The sequence below is a fragment of the Pongo pygmaeus genome, chromosome 4 (genome assembly GCF_028885625.2).
Source record: "Pongo pygmaeus isolate AG05252 chromosome 4, NHGRI_mPonPyg2-v2.0_pri, whole genome shotgun sequence".
NCBI classification, from domain to species: Eukaryota; Metazoa; Chordata; class Mammalia; order Primates; family Hominidae; genus Pongo; species Pongo pygmaeus.
The window spans coordinates 62,525,204-62,548,446 of record NC_072377.2 but is presented as its reverse complement, the minus strand read 5'-3'; the positions used below and the strand labels follow the sequence as shown (position 1 = coordinate 62,548,446).

At 39.0% G+C, this 23,243-nt stretch overlaps 1 protein-coding gene across 9 annotated transcripts in view; it reads right to left on the bottom strand.

Annotated features, from left to right (window-relative positions):
• The window catches only part of GPBP1 (GC-rich promoter binding protein 1), an 84,937-nt gene that overhangs the window by 17,045 nt on the left and 44,649 nt on the right, over nucleotides 1–23,243 (bottom strand). For 5 of the 9 annotated variants that reach the window (XM_054487437.2, XM_054487439.2, XM_063664834.1 and 2 more), the window contains 3 exons: nucleotides 12,810–12,933; nucleotides 12,458–12,681; nucleotides 7,726–7,792 (listed from right to left, as the gene is read on the bottom strand). In XM_054487437.2, the coding sequence (XP_054343412.1) occupies nucleotides 7,726–7,792; nucleotides 12,458–12,681; nucleotides 12,810–12,933 (415 nt within the window). Of the gene's footprint in view, nucleotides 1–6,597; nucleotides 6,658–7,725; nucleotides 7,793–12,457; nucleotides 12,682–12,809; nucleotides 12,934–23,243 lie in introns of all 9 variants that reach the window. The other 4 variants (XM_054487433.2, XM_054487435.2, XM_054487432.2 and 1 more) reach the window with 1 other exon arrangement.

Below are 23,243 nucleotides of genomic sequence, written 5' to 3'. Positions count from 1 at the left end.
GGTTGAGGCTGTAGTGAGCTGTGATGGCACCACTGTACTCCAGTCTGGGCCACAGAGTGGGACCCTGTCTCAAAACAAAAACAAGGAAGCAGAAGAGATAAAAACTAGATAGGCAAGTAGATACACTGTCTTTAAGCCTCACTATAGTTCCTGAGTACAAATTTCACCTTTCCTAAAACTGGATTCCTAGATGTCTAGGCGTAAGAAATATTCTGGCTAGTTCCTCAATGAGGTCTTCAGTACAAAGAATGATGAAATATCCTATAAAGAAGGAAAGTGAAACCTAAGAAATCATTCACAGAAGAGTAGGTAGCAGAGTAAGAGATGACAAAAGTCCCTGAAGAAAGATGATAGGGACTGAGAGGAAAGGGGAGGGATATACCATTATTGTGCTTATTAAGAATTCGTATTAGGCCAGGCACGGTGGCTCATGCCTATAATCCCAGCACTTTGGGAAGCCGAGGCAGGTGGATCAGGAGGTCAGGAGTTCAAGACCAGCCTGGCCAACATAGTGAAACCCCATCTCTACTAAAAATACAAAAATTAGCCGGGTATGGTGGCAGGCGCCTGTAATCCCAGCTACTCGGGAGACTGAGGCAGAGAATTGCTTGACCCCGGGAGGTGGAGGTTGCAATAAGCCAAGATCACACCACTGCACTCCAGCCTGGGCGACAGAGTAACACTCCATCTCAAAAAAAAAAGAAAAAAGTAATTAATATTAGGCCGGGCGCAGTGGCTCACGCCTGTAATCCCAACACTTTGGAAGGCTGAGGCAGACGGATCACAAGGTTAGGAGTCTGAGACCAGCCTGGTCAACACGGTGAAACCCTGTCTTTACTAAAAATACAAAAAGTTAGCCAGGTGTGGTGGCAGGCCCCTCTAATCCCAGCTACTTGGGAGGCCGAGGCAGAAGAATCACTTGAACCCGGGAGGCAGAGGTTGCAGTGAGATGAGATCACACCACTGCACTCCAGCCAGGGCGACAGTGCGAGACTCCATTTAAAATAATAATAATAATAATGCATATTTAGGCCAGGCATGGTGGCTCAAACCTGTAATTACAGCACTTTCGGAGGCCAAGGTGGGATGGATCACTTGAGCCCAGGAGTTCAAGACCAGGCTGGGCAACATAATGAGACATCATCTCCATGAAAAATTTAAAAATGAGGCAAGAAGATCGCTTGAGCCTAGGAGGTTGGGGCTGCAATGAGCCATGACTGCACCACTGCACTCACACCTGGGGGAGAGAGCAAGACCCTGACTCAAAAACTACAGAAAGGATTCACATTTAAATATTACAGAAGAATACGTACTTTTGTACCAGATTTATCAGAATTTGAATACTAGCTCCAACCTTACCAGTTGTATAATCTTATATAAGTTACTTAATCTCTCACCTATAAAATGAAAAACAATAGCTCTTGTCTGGGATTTACTGTGGAATGTTTCATATTCAAATAATTACTAGAAAAAAATACAGAAAAGCCATACACTGTCACTAGCATAGGATTCCAATTACAATTCAAATTAAAGGTGCCCTTTTGCAAGAATTTCAGGTTACTTAACCTGGAATTAGATAGCAGGGGGAAAAAAGAATTTTAGGTTGACTCGTAAGAGTAAGAAAAAGAAAAGCTTTAAGATATACATGATAAAACCAATCTATGTCCTGTAAACAACTCTGAATAATCGACATAAACCTGGTCATTTAAGAAAAAGAAGTTCTTAATGGTAATAACCTGTAAGTAATGGAAGAAGGGATGTGGGACTAAAAGGCAAGAATTAATTTGAATCATGTATCCCCCTTTTATATTATTTATAACTTGGCTCATCTATTCATAGATTTTCTCCACAAATTCTCCTAGGAAAACCTTGCCAAGTATTTAAGCTCTTAGAGTCAAACATGATCCAATGTTTACTTTCTGACTTGGTTAACTATATGAAGAAGACCCCAAATGTTTACATTTTAAAAGAGAAACCTTATATATTGATGAAAGACCTTAATACCTATATAAAAGAATGAGAAAGTAAGTGACTATCTTCTGTAAGTTTCATGTGCTTATTACATCAACCTCACCTACACAGGTATTCTCATGTTCAAATTTCAGAACAACCGAAGGCAAATATGACCTCTGGATTATCTTAACATTATTTCCCTGTATCCTCGCAAATAAATGTAGCCTGACAATAACTGACCTTTTTATTTCTATTTTTGTAGAGACAAGGTTCACTATGCTGCCCAGGCTGGTCTCAAACTCTTGGCTTCAAGTGATCTTCCCACCTCGGCTTCCCAAAGTGCTAGGATTACAGGCCTGGGCCACCAATCCTGGCCCTATAATTGACTTTAAATATTAAATATCACTTTTATTGTCTTGTTATTCATGCTCTTCCCATACCTATGAATGTAAGAATTAGTTTCCTTCTATAAACGCAGTATGACGGGGAACTGGGTCCAATTCTCAGGAAGACAAATTAGAACAAAAATACTGCCACATATAATACAAAGTAAATTGGCCACACAGATAATTCAGAGTTGACATTTCAATTCCTCACCTCTTTCCTTCCACTACACTCTCCATAAAGCTACCTTCTACATACATGAAGTTTCTGACTCAATCATTACATTTAACTACTTCATTCTTTGGCCCACTACCTAGAAATTCATTTTTGCCTTCTAACAAATCTACAACTAAAATCTCCTTCATTTATTGGATTTGAACAACATAATTAGCTGACATTTATTAAACACCTGTGACATGACCAAAGATTTTTACATGGTAGACAATTTAACCCTCACAATGCTCTTTTTTTTTTTTTAATGGGAGACAGAGTTTCCCAGGCTGGAGTGCAATAGCGCGATTTCAGCTCACCACAACCTCCGCCTGCCTCAGCCTCCCGAGTAGCTGCAATTACAGGCATGTGCCACCACACCCAGCTAAATTTGTATTTTTAGTAGAGACAGGGTTTCTCCATGTTGGTCAGCCTGGTCTCAAACTCCCAACCTCAGGTGATCCACCTGCCTCAGCCTCCCGAAGTGCTGCGATTACACGTGTGAACCACCACTCCCGGCCCAACAGAGCTTTTCTCATTATAATTTTTGTGGTCATCCTCACATCACAGATGAATAAATTCACTCAGATTAAGAAATCTGCCCAAAATCTAAATAATCAATAAGCAAAAGATCTAATGTTAGCCACATCTGATTCTGAACTCAATATTCTTCCACCATTATATTAATGAAGAAAATGGAAATTGTTCCTGTGGCAGATATTTCAAAATGCTTACCATTCCAACTCCACTAGTAAACCTACACTGAATGGTTGGGGTAAGAGGCTTATAAGTGTGCATTATACCAAGTGACGTCAAGAGTCGTCATCACATTAATGCCAGTTACTAATTTAGTTTCCTATTATTTTGACAGAAGAGGTAAATTTAATGTATAAACAAAAGCATGTAGCCAAGTGAAGGGTAATCAGTATCTGAATTAATCAAGTTTTCATTTCTTTCTTTGGAGAAAGAGTCTTGCTCTGTTGCCCAGGCTGGAGTGCAGTGGCACAATCATAGCTCACTGCAACCTGGAAATCATGGGCTCAAGCAATCCTCCCACCTCAGCCTCCCAAGTAGCTAAGACTACAGACACACACAACCACGTCCAGTTATTTTTTTATTTTTTATTTTTGTAGAGACAAGGGTCTCCCTATGCAAGCTCCTGGCCCCAAGTGATACCCCCATCCTGTGCTCCAAAAATGCTGGGATTACAGACATGAGCCACTGCACCCAGCAAGCTTTCCAATTAATTTGAAGAGAAAACTTATCACTAAGACAATAGTATGTACACAGACCAAATGCAAAGACTCTATAACACAGCAATTTAAACAAATTCCTATTGTGAACACGTTTTAATACCAAAAAAAAGTTTAAGATCATTTTTATAACAATTGGTGCTGTTTGAATGTTGTTGGTTTTTAATATTTGTTTGTTTGGAGATGGAGTGTCCCTTTATTGCCCAGGCTGGAGTGCAGTGGCGCAATCTTGGCTCACTACAACCTCTGCCTCCCCAGTTCAAGTGATTCTCATGCCTCAGCCTCCCAACTGGCTGGGATTACAGGCACACAGCAACACGCCCAGTTAATTTTTGTATTTTTAGTAGAAATGGGTTTCACCATTTTGGCCAGGCTGGTCTTGAACTCCTGACCTCTGATGATCAGCCCACCTTGGCCTCCCAAAGTGCTGGGATTACAGGCATGAGCAACCACACCCAGCTGGTTTTTAACATCTTCATTTTATTAACAAATCTATTTCGGTTTACAATACTATGAGTTTTAGTCAAATGAGTTTCACTAACTGTTATATCAACACCAGTCGATATGGTATTTTCCCTTTAACGGGGGCTCTCAACGTTATTCACATAAAGAACATGCTTAAAGAAAATGCACTTCACAAATATCAACAATTTCCATGGTGAACAAGTAATTCAGACCAAATAAAATGTACTTGGGTCAAGCTGTATCAAGCTGTCTACTCAAATCCTATTAATTTTCCCTTTTCAACCTTGAACACATGTTGTACTACTTTTTTCTTAAAACACTATAATTTCAACAACTGTTTTCATATAAAACAGATATTTTTAAAAAGTAATTTCAACATACAAAGCAATTCATCAACAGAATACTGTCAAAAAAATTCAACGAAGAATTTTCCCTTCCCTTAATTCTGTTTACCAAAGTTCCCATTAATAAAATCAATCCCATTGGCTTTCATCATAATTTACCTCACTGAATGCAATTATGTCACTCAATCTGTATGCTTGTGGCAAATATTGGAATTCTCTAGAAGACAACCCATTTATATTAACTGGTCACTAATTTGCTTTGATTTAGAGTGCTCAACAAACCAAAAGAACTCTGAGCAATGAACCTTTATGTTCTTAAGTAGTATATCAAATATGAGCTAAAATCAAGAAAGCTCATCAAACTACCAAGGAGCTGAAAAAATATATAAATGCTGAGTTGGAAGAAGACCATGCTTAAGCTAATTACTAGTCATTGAAATTTCTCATTTTTTAATATGTTAAGTAAATGTTAAGCTCTGCCAATAATATGTTGCTGACATAGTCACTGACACAAAAATAGTCCTCCATAGGACTTCTGAAAACACACGATCAGTAGCCACTAATTTATTTATTTATTTATTTATTTTTTGAGACGGGAGTTTCACTCTTGTTGCTCAGGCTGGAGTGCAATGGTGCGACCTCGGCTCACCGCAACCTCTGCCTCCCAGGTTCAAGCGATTCTCCTGCCTCAGCCTCCCGAGTAGCTAGGATTACAGGCATGTGCCACCACACCCGGCTACTTTATTTTTAGTAGAGATGGGGTTTCTCCATGTTGGTCAGGCTGGTCTCAAACTACCGACCTCAGATAATCCACCTGCCCTGGCCTCCCAAAGTGCTGGGATTACAGGTATGAGCCACCATGTCCGGTCGCCACTAATTATTAATGCAACTCAACTCAATTGCACACTAACACTTGAACATACATCACTCTTTCTCACTCACCAAAGAAATCAATCAATTACATTATTTTTAAATTCTCATAGGCAGCTTGAATTCCTGTTTCAGTTTTAAATTATTAACAGCATAGAGATGGACTATTTAATAACCATTAATTTTATGTACCTAATAGCCATGATCCTGGTTAACATAAAAACACTGTTGAAGTCACAGATATAAGCTGCATGACGGTGTTTCCAGTAAAGCCAACTAGGTTCTAAGCAGAATTCAATTTATGTAGCTATATTATAAATCACTTAACTACTTTCCCCGCAGGGTATTTCTCAAATTGGGCATCATGTTTAAGTCTGCCAGTTTTTGATCTACAAAATTATAGTTTCAGGGACAAATTGTTTTTTTTTTTTTTAAAATAAATATTATATTTTCGTTAGTAAATTTTTACTTACCTGGAAGGAAGTAGCACTAGAAAAGTTCTATTGAAGTCTTTCCTAAAATTCTCTTGTCTTCCTCAGGAACATAGCTATTTTAAATGTTGCAATAGGGAAAACAATACTTGGGAACCCAGGGGGGAAAGTGAGAGAGGAATAGTAAAGTGTGATACAATGAGAGTTTCATTGTATTCCTATGGGAAGTACTGGGAATTTAACAATTAACCATTCCACAATTAACCATTTTCTTTTTTTGTTTATGCAGACACATTTCTTAGTTTACCTAAACACAGTAAAGAGTACATCTTCCTTTTGAACATCTTTTCAACTAGTACTCAAAATCCTTAGACCAACCCTGAAACAGTAGAACCAAAATCTTCATATTAATACATTTTACTCTCATTATTTTCAAATATGTCTTTGTCTCGATTAAATCATTTCTAAGATTATTAAATCAACCCAGGATCAGTACCAATAGTATCTATAGATAGTTTTATATGACAAACGCTCACTGGCATTCTTGATTTTTAAAATTTACTTTCATTCTAATCAAATCCAAACTATTCCTAATTTCTTAGAGATTCTATTTAACACCTTCCAGGTGGTTCTATATTCTTATGCAATCAGTTGTTCCCAGAAAAACTGAATAATAAGGAAACATACCTAAGAGAGGAGCTTGGGAGATTTTTTTGGTTGGGTATGTGTGTGTCTGGGCGTGTAGGCCTGGGGAGAGTGGTAGAAATACTAATTTGCAATACAGAAAAAACAATGCCATTCACATGGTTCTAACAAAAGTGTCTGACCACCCCCACCCCCACCCTCAAAAAGCCCTTAAATAAAGAGGAAGATCAAAAGAAAACAAAATAATTCCCGAGTTTCACCTCATACATACAATATAGCACAGGAAGTGGCAAAGTTTAAAATAATGCCTTTACTGTTAGGACTAGTATGCTGTCAAAAGCCACAATCCTTTTGTTTTAGTGAGTTGATTTTCAATAGAAAAATACAAATGAACATGTGTTTAAGTTCCAACATGGATTGAGCACCTCTGAATTTAGTATCAAATGATTAAATTTATTTTTCAGATGTCAAATCTTAGTATTATAAAATTTTCCATTATTTTAAACTTCACTTGAATCTTTAAAAAGCTGTCTAAATTGTACTATATGAGTTCAGTTTAATCTTCTGTAAAATGCTAACAAATTGAACTGTCAGCAGTCTTTCAAAAAAAATGGGGGCTGGGTTATTACTAGAACTCTCATTAAGCTTTGAAAATCAGAAATCAGAGACAAATAATTTCAAATATAGACTAGCTCCACAAGCAAATTTATACAATTATCTGTAACAGTCTATACATATATGTGTATATATACATAACCATTTTCATAGGTAAAAATATTAACATCATATCACACTATGATCAGAAGTATTTTCAGTTAAAGTTTTCAACTTTGAACAACTAAAACTTAATTTAAACTCAGTTTTTGTTTCTTCACATTATCCAGCTGCTCTCAAAATGGTATCAATCCATTACACTAACTTATCATTTAAGTCATATTCGAGTATGTTTAATGATACTAACATGTGCAAATCAACTACTTCAAACTCTTCTATTCCAATCCTCCTTTTTAAAGATGAGTGTTACCTTTTTTGTAGCTAAGCACATCAAATACAAATATTTTAAAAAGAAAGTTTTATTCTAGCCTGCTCTCTATTTTAAAAAACACAAAAAGTGAAATCTATAAATATCAACATTTTGTGCCCCTCAAATATAGATAAAAAATTACTTACCCCACACACCTGCAGCTAAAGATTTATTGTGATTTGGTTCTCTCTCATATTCAGGATTTAAAGACGGCTGGAAGAAAGTTGGAATAAACATTTCACATTTTAAAAATAAATCCTTTAAAAGCAATCTCAGAATCATACATGTTGTAACTGATGAATCAAATATGACCAACTCTTAGCTACAGGTTGAATAACCCTAATCTGAAAAGCTACAAAATCTGAAACTTTTTGAGTGCCATTGTAATGCTCTGCCTACTCATTGAAGCACTTGGATTTTGGATGTTCACAAACAGGATGCTGAAATACTAAATGTAAAATCTGAAAAAAAAGCAAAATCCAAAACACTTCTGGTCCCAAGCATTTCAGATAAAGGACATTTAGCCTGTATTAAACATGAATTATTCATAAACCTTACTCTCGGCTTACTCTGCTAACCATTAAAATAGTTACTATCTATACTAATTGCTGGTCAGAGAAAACAAAAATGTGTTTAAGTTTCCTTATCCATAATTAAGAAAAAAGTCAGGGTTATAAAACAGTCTACTCTGCCTCTGGAGTAGCCATTCTCTTATTCCTTTAGTTTCTTAATAAACTTGCTTTCATTTAAAACAAAAAAAAAAGAAAAGAAAAACTCAAGAGAATGGAGGTCTTTGCATCAGTCTAAGAAATAATCCCTCCTTAGCATAAGGTCAAGATCAGAGAAGAGGAAAATCAGACCAATTTTTTTTTTTTTTTTTTTTGAGATGCAGTCTTGCTCTATCACCCAGGTGGAGTGAAGTGGTACGATCTCAGCTCACTGGAACCTCTGCCTCCAGAGTTCAAGTAATTCTCCTGTCTCAGCCTCCCAAGTAGCTGGGATTACAGGTGAGCAGCACCATGCCCAGCTAATTTTTGTATTTTTAGTAGAGATGGAGTTTCACCATGTTGGCCAGGCTGATCTCCAACTCCTGGCCTCAAGTGATCCACCTGCCTCTGCCTCCCAAAGTGCTGGGATTACAGGAGTGAGCCATCACACCTGGACTAATAATAATTTTAATTTTTTTTTTTTTGCATAATAGCAACACATGTTTATTATCTCATAGCTCTGTAGGTCAGAAGTCTGGGTTGGCTTGACTGGTTTCTCTGCTTCAGGTTTCACCAAGCTATAATCTGTGTTGATAGCATGGGTTATAGGGAGATTCACTCAAACTGTGGGCACAATCCAGTTTCTTCTAGCTGTAGGACTGAGGTCTCCACTTCCTTGCTGGCTGTCACCTGGGAACTTCTATTAGCTTTGAGAGTCTTCTTTTTAGCTTTGTATCTGGGCAACTGTATCTCAGAGCCAGTGATTGCACATCAAATCCATTTCACACTTGAAAGCTCTTGGATTTCCTTTTCTGCTGCACGTCTGACTTTAGCTGGAGAAACTTCTCTGCTTTTAAGGGCTCAAGTGATTAGACTGGCCCCAATAATTTTAATTTTTTAATAAAAACTTTGTAGATGATGGGTCTTGCTATGTTGCCCAGGCTGGTCTGAAATTCGTGGCTTCACTTGAACCTCCCACTTCAGCCTCCCAAGGTGCTGGGAAAACAGGCATGAGCCACTGAACCCAGCCCCAATTCTTAAAGTTGTCATCATTAGTTAACACACGCACTATCAAAGCCAAGTCCAAATCTGTATTTCAACATGTGATATTCAGGATTATTAAAAACAAAAGTGAGATGAGCATTGAATAAGTGCTCTAAAGCTAATCTTGGTAGATGCGTTTATCCTCCAAAATCCTAAATTTCCAGTATTCTATCAGGTATTTTTCCTAGCACACAAACTGCCTCTTTTAAAGAAGGTACTTAATATATATTAAATAAAATGAATTTTAATATAAATATTTTAATCACCTAAAAAATGAATGATTACTAACATTGTACTGAGATTATTGCAAAGCAAATATACATGCATACCACCATCATTCCTTCAGAGACACAAACTAAACAATTAAGATTTTGGCGGTGGTTACATGTACATAGCATCTTTAAAGTATACTACTAGAAATTATACTCTGCCAAGTCTAGGATTATAATAGGCAATGACAACCACATCTTGAGAATGGGGGTGGGATATGAAAATAATAACAGCAATTAGTTTTTACTGAGTGCTTACTATGTGTCACACACAGTTTTAAGTAATTTAATTGTATTACTAATTTAACCCTCACAACACTATGAGAGTACTATTACCATTCCCAGAGTTTGTTTATACAGTTGATCCTTGAACAACGCAGGTTTGAACTATGCAAATCCACTTATATCTAGATTTTCTTCCATCTGTGCCACCTGAGACAGCAAGACCAACGCCTTCTCTTCCTCTTCAGCCAACTCAACATGAAGACAAGAATCAAGACCTTTATGATGACCCACTTCCACTTAATCAATAGTAAATATATTTCCTCTTGACTTTAGTAACAGTCTTTCTCTAGCTTACCTGTAAGAATACAGTATACAATATATATACAAAATATGTGTTAACTGTTTATATTATCATCAAGAGTTTGGTCAGCAGTAGGCTACTAGTAGTTAAGTTTTTGGGGGAGCCAAAAGTTATAAGCAAATTTGACTTCAAGGGGGGATCAGTACCACTAACCTCTGTGTTATTCAAGGGTCAACTATACTGTAAAATTTCAATGTTATGATTATTAAGTGGAAAAAACAGAACACTAACACGAGAATACAGAGTAATTACAAAGTTACTTGATAACAGGACCTAAGAGTAATCTTTTATTTTTCTACTTCCCTCACCACTCCCCGCCCTAAATCCAATCTATCAAATTTTTCCTCTTACTGAAACCTTCTATCCAAAATACTTCCAAATCATATCCAAAAACTATTTATTTTCATTTATCTCAACTACCCAGTTCAAGCCATCATTTTCTCCTGAACTATTCTCTTTTGCTATAATCCGTTCAAGACCTAAGAACTGTAAAAACTAACATTGCATCACATAACTCCTCTCTAAACCAGCTTCTCATTAACCTTGTAATTAAACCAAAACTCTGTACCTTGATGACCTGCAAAAATTCCATTCAATTTAAATCCTTTCCTATCTCTCTCACCTTGTCTAATACTAAACTACTCTTTACCCATACTAGCCTAACTTTTATCCCTTAAACATAACAAGGTTGGCTGGGTATGATGACTCATGCCTGTGTTAGAAATGCTTGTTCTTTGGTGCCATAAATAAATAGCACTTGAACATAAATTTAATTTCCTCGGCAAGGCCATTTTTACTTTCTGCAGAAAGGACACACTCGCCAGCAGTTTTGCCATGAGTACACCGAACAAAGAAGACAGGGTCATTTATAACTTGACGCATCTACTTTACTGCTGTGTCCAGTTTCTATTGGCTGGAACAGGACTTCACATTCTGTATTTGTCCTGATTGACTAGCAACTTAGAACTTTTTAAAAGTTTTTAAACTTTTTAAAAGAGGCAAAGGCAGAGGAGAACAAAGGAAGGAGGAAGTAACTTGTGGAACGCTGAGAAAGGTAAAAACACCTCCAAATAAGGAAGAACAGGCGATGACTTAATGCCTGCTTGGACTAGTATAAGCATGCCAAGGCAAATATTTAGGCTTAATTGTAGGAGCTAAGAACATAAAGTACATTGATTTCTTTATTACGGCTAGCAGATAATTAAGAATGTTAGCACAAGTGTTTGAATAAATACTGCTTCTAAGAAGAGTTACTCATTATTCTTAATTAGATGAGGAAGAAAGTCTCTTTGAAGAAGAACCTCTACTTTACTTTTTACACCTATAATCCCAGCCCTTTGGGAGGCCGAGGTTGGAGGATTGCTTGAGGCCAGAAGTTCAAGACCAACCAGGCCAACACAGTCAGCTGGGTGTAGTGGTGTGCATCTGTAGTCCTAGAGGAGCTACTCAAGAGGCTGAGACAAAAGAGGACTGCCTGAGCCCAGAAGTTTGAAGATGCACTGAGCTATGACTGGGCAACTGCACTCCAGCCTAGGCAAAAGAGTGAGACCCTGTCTCAATTCCACCACCAGCCCCACCCTGATACACACACACAAACATGAAAAAAATAAGATAAACCAAGGATGATCGCATCTTGGCATGAGCTCTCTTCCTTTCAGTCTTAACAAAAGCTCGCTGCTTATCAAGTATGTTCCAAATTAAATGTCACTTCCTGTCTAAATTTACTACAAAATATTACTTGCTTAGAGAACAGAAACTTGGTAAGAGTAAGGGCTCTGCCCATCTCAATCCAGTATGTACTGCATGTGCCAAGGACACCAGCTGACTCAGTCACTCATATATACTGAATTAGAACTGACAATGAATATATAAAAAGATAGAGTGCAAATTCTATCTAGCTTTTAAATTATCAAGAATGAATCACAAGAACTACATAAATATGACTGTACACTAGGTCAATTTTTCTGTAATTTAAGAAATACGGTATTTTGGCCGGGTGCAGTGGCTCAGTGTACAGTGGCTCAGTGCGCAGTGGCACAGTGGCTGTAATCTCAGCACTTTGGGAGGCTGAGGCAGGCGGATCACCTGAGGTCAAGAGTTCAAGACCAGCCTGGCCAACCTGGTGAAACCCTGTCTCTACAAAAATATAAAAATTAGCCGGGCCTGGTGGTGGGTGCCTGTAATCCCAGCTACTGGGGAGGCTGAGGCAGGAGAATCACTTAAAATAGCACTTACAGAAACTTCATTTGTATAAAAGTCATAAAAAACTTACAAAATCCTCAGCTTCAAACTGTTTGCGTTCTCTCTTGTCTTCTTTCCTCCCAGTTTCATTGTCAGGTATGTTGTTTTCATGTAGTCCTTGGCTTTTTCCTGAATGGAAAATACTGCTACGAGAACGAGAACTTCCACCATGGTATCCACCTCGATGATTTATGTTTTCTGTACCATTTCTTCCATGTGTACGCCATCCATTTTTTTCTTTCCTTCCAAAGTTACCTTTATTTGATAATAGCAAAGTAATATAAATTCAAAGAAGAGAGGCTTAAAGATTGAATCACATCAAAACATTCTTTAAAAATCATAAAGAAAATTAGCCATAAACATCATTCCTTAGCAAATTTTACCTCCGTTAGGACGTCCAATAGCAGAATCAAAGCCATCTGAAGAGTTGTGTCGTCGACGATTCACATCATAACGATTCTCTGTCCATGCAAAGTTTTCAGAATGCTTCTCAAAATTCAATGACGACTGAAACAAATTATAAAAATACAGGTATTAATGAAACCTAAATATAACTTTAAAAACTACTCCAACTTCACTTATTTCCAAAAATTTTAAATGGTTAAGAAAAACATATTGCAGTTATTTTCAAGATATTTGATAATTGGGTAACTACGTATAATGGATTCACCATTTTCTTCTATCTAATGGAAACAAGCACGTGTTCTTAGAGTTCGACATCTTTTTTTCCAAAAAAAATAAAGGTAAAATGCCACTGTATGGAAAACAAGTAAAAATATGATGTTTCTCGTATAACAAAATGTTAAGTCTGTATCATACACTACTTGATATAAATTTTCACTACAGCTCAGTTTCCTTCTACATCAGAGAAAAATTGTCCAATGAATCTTCAGTTCTAAGTCCCTTAAATTTATTTCCATATTCCTCTTCCCCAAACCAAGTGTTTTTAAAAAGCTATCAAAATAAAAGAATGTACAATAAGTATTCCAAAAAATTAGAAACACAGAAAAGTTCTAACAATGTATAAAAGTCACTAGCCCCAAATATTAATCTACTGATCTGATAAAACCACAATCAAAACTTCCAACAGTGTTTTTAAAGAATTTAATTTTAGGCCGGGCGCGGTGGCTTACACCTGTAATCCCAGCACTTTCGGAGGCCAAGGCAAGCGGATCACCTGAGGTTGGGAGTTTGAGACGAGCTGACCAACATGAAGAAACCCCGTCTCTACTAAAAATACAAAAAAATGAGCCAGGCGTGGTGCCACATGCCTGTAATCCCAGGTACTTGGGAGACTGAGGCAACAGAATCGCTTGAACCTGGGAGGTGGAGGTTGCAGTGAACCGAGATCACGCCATTGCACGTGACAAGGGATGGGACGGGATGGGACAGGACGCGACGCAATGGGATGGGAAGGGAAGGGATGGGAAGGGAAGGGACGGGACGGGACGGGACGGGAAGGGAAAGGAGAATTTTAACAAGTGGTCTCAGTAATCTAAAAAGAAAATGCATGAAAATGATCAAAAAATGTTTGAGAAAGGCCAGGCATGGTGGCTCACGCCTCTAATCCCAGCACTTTGGGGTACCGAGGTGGGCAGATCACCTGAGGTCAGAAGTTTGAGACCAGACCAGCCTGGCCAACACAGTGAAACCCCATCTCTACAAAAAATACAAAATTAGCCGTGTGTGGTGGCACATGCCTGTAGTTCCAGCTACTCGGGAGGCTTAGACAGGAGAATTGCTTGAACCTGGGAGGCAGAGGCTGTAGTTGCAGTGAGCCGAGATGACACAACTGTACTCCAGCCTGGACGAGACAGAGTAGGACTCCGTCAAAAAAAGAAAAGAAAAGGAAAGGGAAAGGGAAAGAAAAAGGAAAAAGGAAAAGGAAAGGAAAGGAAAATAGAGCTCTATAAATCAATACAAATAAGGACAACCCAATGGGGAAAACATGAGCAAAAAGCCAGTTCTCAAAAATTCAAAGAGCCACAAATCACATGAAAACACAGCCAGGTTCTCTTGTAATCAAAATGCAAGATTAAAACAAAGTTGGCACCTCTTGCCCATTGGCCAATATATAATGACAGTAAGGGTTAAGAAGACAGACAACTCTTTTTTTTTTTTCTTTTTTTTGAGATGGAGTCTCGTTCTGTCGCCCAGGCTTGGGTGCACTGGCACGATCTTGGCTCACTGCAACCTTCACCTCCTGGGTTCCAGCGATTCTCCTGCCTCAGCCTCATGAGCAGCTGGGATTACAGGCATCCACCACCACGCCCAGTTAATTTTTATGTTTTTAGTAGAAACGGGGTTTGATCATTATTGGCCAGGCTGGTCTTCAACTCCTGACTTCAAGTGATCCACCTGCCTTGGCCTCCCAAAGTACTGGGATTATAGGCATGAGCCACTGCACCCGGCCCAGACAATTATTCATTACTGGGTTAGAAAACATACACATACATATATGCTTGCTTACTTCTCTCAGTAGGGAGAGAAATGCACATGTATATCTGCACTTATATTTGTCATCTTTTAAGTCTTTACGGTTTTTTTTTTTCCAGTCTTGCATGTATTTCAATAGATTTATTCTAGCACCTTATAGTATTTTAAAATTTTTTTTGTATTATGCCCCAGAACTGAGCAGATGCCATTTATACTGCAAATATTTTTCTACAGCTTATTTTTTTTAATTTCCTTAAAAAAATTTCCCCCGCTGAAATCTGAGTAAAATAAAGAATGGAGGGGATCTTTTTCCCTCTTAAGAGACAGATCTATGTTGCCCAAGCCAGACTCGAACTCCTGGCCTCAAGTGATGCTCCTGCCTCAGCCTCCTAAGCAGCCGGGACTATAGGCATGCACCACTGCGCCCAGCTTTGAGATACAGATATAGATATAGACTTTTTTTTTCTGAGACGGAGTCTCGCTCTGTCACCCAAGGCTGGAGTGCAATGGTGAAATCTCAGCTCACTGCAACCTCCGCCTCCCAGGTTCAAGTGATTCTCCTGCCTCAGTCTCCCAAGTAGCTGGGACTACAGATGCCCGCCACCACACCTGGCTGATTTTTGTATTTTCAGTAGAAATGGGGTTTCACCATATTGGCCAGGCTGGTCTCAAACTCCTGACCTTGTGATCTGCCTGCCTTGGGCTCTCAAAGTGCTGAGATTACAGGCGTAAGCCACCACGCCCAGCTAGCTTTGATATTCTAAAAAGACTATATAGGTGGTTTTAATGAAGTATTTAAACATATAAAGAAGTAATTAAACAGGGTAAGTGCTTGTTACTATTTTAAATATTTTTAAAGCCTTAAGTCTTTGTTGCATTTACAATTCTATCTTGTATTAGTCTTTTATCTAGCAACTTTATTTCTAGTAACCTTAATTCTTACTTTGTAGCATGTCTGTTGGGATTTTTTTATATGGACAGTTACTGTTAATAAATGATACCAGTTTTCTATCTTGCCCTTTAGTCCTGTTACCTGTTATTTCTTACTCATATTTTACTATGCTGGCTATATGTCAGTCTTTCAAGAGTCTGGGATTTTATCATCTGTGTAAGCTAACAAGCTAGCCTGGATACTGTTTCATGGATGCTGGCAAAAGACATGAGACAAAGACTTTATTACTCATGGCACAGCAAGCAGCATAAGCGTGATGTTGGCACTGGTTCTGTACAGCCCCCTAAGACCTTTGGGGCTTGACAGGGAGGAGCCCAGGTGGATGCTGTCCTTGCACTGAGTTTGGCAAATCAACCACATTTATAAAGAGCTTGGTCTTTGTCCCTCAATTTGCTTACTGAAAACAACCAAGAAATGGCCCATGCAAAGCGTAGTCAAGATTTTGCATTCTTGGCATACAAGCAAGAACGTGCAGGGGGCTGGGTGCAGTGGCTCATGGCCATAATTCCAGCAATTTGGGAGGCTGAGGCAGGTGGATCACTTGAGGTCAGGAGTTTGAGACCAGCCTGGTCAATATAGTAAAACTCCATCTCTACAAAAAATACAAAAATTAGGCCAGGCGTGGTGGCTCATGCCTGTAATCCCAGTACTCTGGGAGGGTGAGGTGGGCAGATCACCTGAGGTCAGGAGTTCGAGACCAGCCTGGCCAAAATGGTGAAACGGCTCACTAAATACACTAAATTCACTAAAAGTACAAAAATTAGCCAGGTATGGTGGTGAGTGCCTGTAATCCCAGCTATTTGGGAGGCTGAGGTAGGAGAACTGCTTGACCCTGGGAGGTGGAGGTTGCGGTGAGCCAAGATTGCACCACTGCACTCCAGCCTGAGCAACAGAGCAAGACTCCATCTCCAAAAGTTAAAAAATAACTTCAAAAGAATACAGGCTGGGCACAGTGGCTCATGCCTGTAATCCTAGCACTTTGGGAGGCTGAGGCGGGAGGATCACGAGGTCAGGAGATCGAGATCATCCTGGCTAACACGTTGAAACCCCGTCTCTACTAAAAATACAAAAAATTAGCCAGGCGTGGTGGCGGGCACCTGCAGTCCCAGCTACTTGGGAGACTGAGGCAGGAGAATGGCATGAACCCAGGAGGCAGAGCTTGCAGTGAGCAGAGATCGCACCACTGCACTCTAGCCTGGGCAACAGAGCGAAACTCTGTCTCAAAAAAAAAAAAAAAAATACAAAAATTAGCCAGGCGTGGTGGCGCACACCTGTAATCCCAGTGACTTGGGCGGCTGAAGTATGAGAACTGCCTGAACCTGGGAGGCGGAGTCTGCAGTGAGTTGAGATAGCGCCACTGCACTCCGGCCTGAGTGACAGAGCAAGACTCAATCTCAAAAAAAAAAAAAAAAAAAGGCAAAAATGCTCAGAGCCCAGGATGAATTGCCTCTCTCAATGATCTACCCATCAGCCCTAAACATTCTTGGCTGAATTTGAATTTTCCCATTATTATTCCACTGTTAGTAACTCATACTAATCTTCCTGACAGAGACTAGAACCAAATTCATTTAATTGGTCTTATACAGCATTTAATTAAGTCTATTATCAACATATCAAGTGAGGTCAGGACCCAGCCAACTGAATAAACCCTGGAAGGAGGAACGCTGGTGGAGGTTGGGGACCACCAATAAGTAATTTTGCCAGGATATGGTCTAAGGCCATGATTATCCATTACAGTTCATTAACAGGAATTTAAACCGACCTGACTGTTGGTATCATTCATTAACAATTACAGGGGCAACAAATGGGCCAAAAGTTACCCCTCATTGTCAACAGAGAGATCTCCTGTATCTCATTCTCTCACATAAAAATCAACCACCCCAAGGGACACAGGTCACTCCAAGATATGTTGTTAAACTTGATTTGGATTACTGTTAATAGCTTAGTTCAGAAACATGAACAGTGTCTCAAAGTAACTGGAGCCTCAGTTGCTACACATGTCATAACTTTCAGGTATCTGGATAAGCATATGAATTGTTATTAATCATAATGAAACAAGGTTGTATGGATTAATCATAATGAAACAAGTGTTCAAATGCAGATTTAGGAGCTGCCATTGATGGCATCAGGAGTAGCAGGATAGCTGACTCCTCATGTCCACATCAATTTTTCCAAGTTCAAAGCATGCGGACAGAGGTGACAAATCTAGCAGTATGTCAGTGTCATCTCCTCCAGCTGCTGTTTGACTCAGGCAGTGATGCTGGTTCAACAGTACAAAGAGGGCATTAATTGTTCACCTTTCTGCACCTCCTGGGTATGTGTTTCTCAAGTGTTGGGGTTGTCTGCTCTCCCTCCACAGCCATGAAATTGGTTAGTCTTGTGTCTAGCAATCTTAATTCTTACTTTGTAGAATCTGTCGGAGTTTTTTTTAATATGGACAGTTAATTGTTCACAAATAATACCAGTTTTTTTTTTTTTTTTTGAGAAGGAATCTTGCTGACTCCCAGGGTGGAATGCAGTGGCACGATCTTGGCTCACTGCAAGCTCCGCCTCCCGGGTTCACGCCATTCTCCTGCCTCAGCCTCCTCAGTAGCTGGGACTACAGGCGCTTGCCACCATGCCTGGCTAATATTTTGTATTTTTAGTAGAGACGGGGTTTCACCATGCTAGCCAGGATGGTCTCGATCTCCTGCCCTCATCATCCGCCTGCCTTGGCCTCCCAAAGCGCTGGGGTTACAGGCGTGAGCTACCGTGCCCGGCCAAATAATACCAGTTTTCTATCTTCCTTTTTATTTTTAGTCCTATTGTATTTCTTACTCATATTTTACTGTGCTGGCTATATGTCCGTCTTTAAAGTACAAGAGCTGTGACTTCACTTAAGAAAAAAAGAAAATCTCCTACTTGAACCTAGGCTTTTCATCTGGGGGGGTAAGATGTGAATGAGATGGGGGCATTTTTATGTAATTTGCAGTGATCTGTTGTGTCCCCTACCTTGGTTCTCAATGGATACTGTAGGGGGAGAGTAGGTGAGCAGTTCACTCAAGCAAATGGTCATTGTCTTCATGATCTAGGATGTCAATCCAAGATAATCTAATAAATTAGAATTACTTAGATTCCATTTTGGCCAAGCTATCACCCTGGGGTATGGCCTGAACTTTAATTACTCTTAGGGGAAAGCAACATCATGTCCAGGGATGGTCAGGTCATAATCTCGAATTTTAAAACTATGAACTGGGTACAGTGGCTCACGCCTATAATCCCAGTGCTTTGGGAGGCCAGGAGTTCAAGACCAGCCTTGGCAACATAGCAAGACCCCATCTCTACAAAAAAAATTAGCTGGGCATGGTGGTGTGCACCTGTAGTCCCAGCTACTTGGAAGGCTGACTAGAGAGGGTCATTTGAGGACAGGCACGGTGGCTCACGTCTGTAATCCCAGCACATTGGGAGGCTGAGGCAGGTGGACTGCCTGAGGTCAGGAATTCGAGACCAGCCTGACCAATATGGTGAAACCCCGTCTCTACTAAAAATACAAAAATTAGCCGGGCGTGGTGGCATCTGCCTGTAGTCCCAGCTACTCAGAAGGATGGAAAAGGAGAAATGCTTGAACCTGGGAGGCAAAGGTTGCAGTGAGCTGAGATTGTGCCACTGCACTCCAGCCTAGGCGACACAGAGAGACTTCGTCTCAAAAAAAAGGAGGAACACTTGTGCCCAGGAGTTCCAGGTTGCACCAAGCTATGATCACGCCACTGTACTCCAGCCTGGGCCATAGTCTGAGACCCTGTCTCTAGAAAAAATTTTAATTAAAAATATAATTTAAGGCCAGGCGCAGTGGCTCATGCCTGTAATCCCAGCACTTTGGTAGGCCGAGGCGGGCGGATCATGAGGTCAGGAGATCGAGACCATCCTGGCTAACATGGTGAAACCCCGTCTCTACTAAAAATACAAAGAATTAGCTGGGCGCGGTGGTAGGCGCCTGTAGTCCCAGCTACTGAGGGGCTGAGGCAGGAGAATGGCATGAACCCGGGAGGCAGAGCTTGCAGTGAGCCGAGATAGCACCACTGCACTCTGACCTGGGCGAAAGAGCGAGACTCCGTCTCAAAATAATAATAATAAAATATATATATATATATACAATTTTAAAATATATATACATAATTAAAATATCTACATTCTCAAAATTTCTCATTTCTTTTATACCAATTATACCCAGAAGTGACCATGAAGAGATTTCTTTAGTTATGCTGCATTCATTGACCAAACAGCCTTACGGAGGTGCGAGGAGGTAAGGAAGGTAGAGTTTTAACTTGTTTTGAGCTAATTTTGAGGAGGCTCTTCTAGTACTTCACAATACCAGATGTCTGTGGATGGTAGAGAGCATGGAATGTCCATTGATTATATTGAATACTGATCCTGCAAGGTGTTCTTGAAAAAGTTTCAACCATGGTAAGGTACCACTGATAGCACCAAGAACTGGAGCTAATCTGACAAACTTCTGGCAAGAGTATAAAGAAAATAGTTATAGAGGCCGGGCATGGTGGCTCATACCTGTAATCCTAGCACATTGGGAGGCTGAGGTGGGAGGATCACGGGGTCAGGAGATCAAGACCACCCTGGCTAACAGTGAAACCTGTCTCTACTAAAAATACAAAAAATTAGCTGGGTGTGGTGGCACACACGTGTAGTCCCAGCAACTCGGGAAGCTGAGGCCAGGAGTTCAAGACCAGCCTGGGTAACGCAGTGAGACCCTGTCTCTAAGGAGGAAAAAAACTTAAGGAAATTTTTTAAATATCAAACAAGCTGTAGAAAAACATTTGCAATCTAAATGGCATCTGCTCAGTTCTGGGGCGCCATATGAAAAAAAATTTTAAATAAAAAATATAGTCAAACACAACCCAATATGAAAGGAGCTATAAATCACTAAGAAATAGACTACATAAGCAATTCTGAGAAAATATTTCTAACACAAAAATATGCTCCATCGTCATTGAGGCAAATCAAAATGAAATACCATCTTTTCATCTAATTTCACAAAAACGTAAAAATGAAAACATACAGTGTCGCCGAGACTGAAAAGCTGCCCCCCTCCCCATAAAACTGTAATGGGATTATAAGTAGATGCGAACATTTTGGAGAGCAGTTAGGCATGATCTACCAAAAGGTACAAACCTTCTGATTCAGCAATTCTACTGCTAGAAATTTACCTTATCATTATATTCAAGAAATGCCCAGGTATTTCTACAGTCTAGTCCATTAATAGGTAATTAATTACATAATCCACGTAGATCCACTCAACAAAAGTTTATACAGCCACTAAAAAGAGATGAATTTCCTATGACTGACTATAGAAAGATACTAGAGATGGTATCCTTGAAAAAAAGGAAAAAAAAAACAGTTATTTCATCTGTTTCTCCAAACTGCGATAAAAATATATTCTGGTGTATGCATAAAAGTATCTTAGCATTTCACCTCTGAAACCTAGTCTACTATCCTAATAATTATCAAGAAAAGAAAGTTATTAAACTGATGAATTTTAAAGTCTGATACATATGGCTTCCTATTCCAGCTCTAGTATGTCTCAGCAAATTAATCTCTCAACCTGAGTTCCCTCATCTGTAAATGGTGGGGCAGGGGGAGATAAGAGTGTCTACCATTTTAAGATTTTTCTTACCTTTATATAAAGTGTTTTATTACAACAAGTAAGGCAGAGACCATCTCCATCCATTCCCTCTTACACTGCCTTTCTGGACTGTTTTTAAAAATAGTTTTAAGGCCAGGTACAGTGCCTCAAGCCTATAATCCCAGCACTGATTTCAAGACCAGCCTGGGCAACATAGTGAGACTCTGTCTCTACAAACAAACAACCAAAAATCAAAACAAAAAAAAAAAACAAAACTAAAATTGGAAAAAAAGTTTCATTTAAAATTTTCTCTAAAGCCCAGAATACCTAAATAAACAATAAACCAAAAAATCTACATAGTAAACCTTCTCCATAGAAGTTTCAATGAAATCTGGCTATGTACCTTCAGAACAGCAAAAATCAAACTAAAAGTTTCAATGAACTCGACTAGCAGTCTGACTGAATTTTCTGATCCTTTTAGCCTAAAAGTATAAATAGCCAACATTTTCATCGCAAGCTGACATTGCTTACATTGTCAAAGGAAAGTTCTGGTACAGTAATACTAATCTTTTTAACACTGCCATAAAAGAATCAAAAAATGCTACTATTATACACTATAGAGAAAACTACAGATTATTGAATACAAATATGAAAATGTATTCATCATAGTAATGTTCCACAACACATTTTTTATTTTGTTTAAAAAGAAAAAAAATCTCCAACTTTCTGTTTCTATTTCATACTATTCATCTACCCTTTTAATACCACACCCCCGAAATCTTTCATCAAACAATTATGAAGATACAGCATCCTGTTTACAGGGATTATTTTGTCATCCTTCCTAGCATAACAAACGGAATTTGCTAGTTATCTACATTTTTCAATATCTGTTCAATATTCTTTCAGTAATACTTTCAAACTGCTGGTCAGCAGCTATTAACAAATGATAAGATCAGTCACAACTGGCATTTTTTAATGGAATTAAAAAAAACAGAAAATCACAAAAGAAAACATTAGTGCACCATAGGTATATGAAATTTGTTTGTTATATATACATGAAAATGAAAAGACTGTGTAAAATATCCTTCTCACTACAGGTCACAATCAAGAGTTTAAAAGTCACTGCCCTAAATAAGAGATTTATACTCAGCCACATGCAGTTTAAATTTTTACCACATGGTGGGGCTAAAGTTCTACACATCTCAAAACTAATGCCATACAGTTCTGAAAACATCTTTACCCTTAATTCAAACTTCATGTCATCTTTTCAAACAAAAAATAAATACTGCCATTTAATTTAAATAGAGAATGCAATACTAATTAATGTCTGTTCCAATTACTCAGAACAATATTAAAAAGAGAAATGATGTGGGTAAACAAGTCTATGGCAGAAAACAAGAGGTAAATTACAAATAGAACTCATAAATGATGATTCTGAGAAAGAATAAGACAGAAAAGGTATAATAAAAGTACTAGACTTTTGTATAATAAAAGACTTTTGTATATAAAAGTATAATAAAAGCACTGTACTAGAAAGTACAGTGTCTGTCAAAACCACTTTGGGCAAAGAAACAAACTCAAATACTGCTAGTTAAGAGTTTAAATTGGGCGGGGTGCGGTGGCTCGTGCCTGTAATCCCAGCACTTTGGGAGGCCGAGTCAGGTTGATCACCTGAGGTCAGGAGTTTGAAAGCAGCCTGGACAGTATGATGAAACCCCATCTCTACTAAAAATACAAAAATCAGCTGGGTATGATGGCAGGAACCTGTAATCCCAACTACTCAGGAGGCTGAGGCAGGAGAATCGTTTGAAC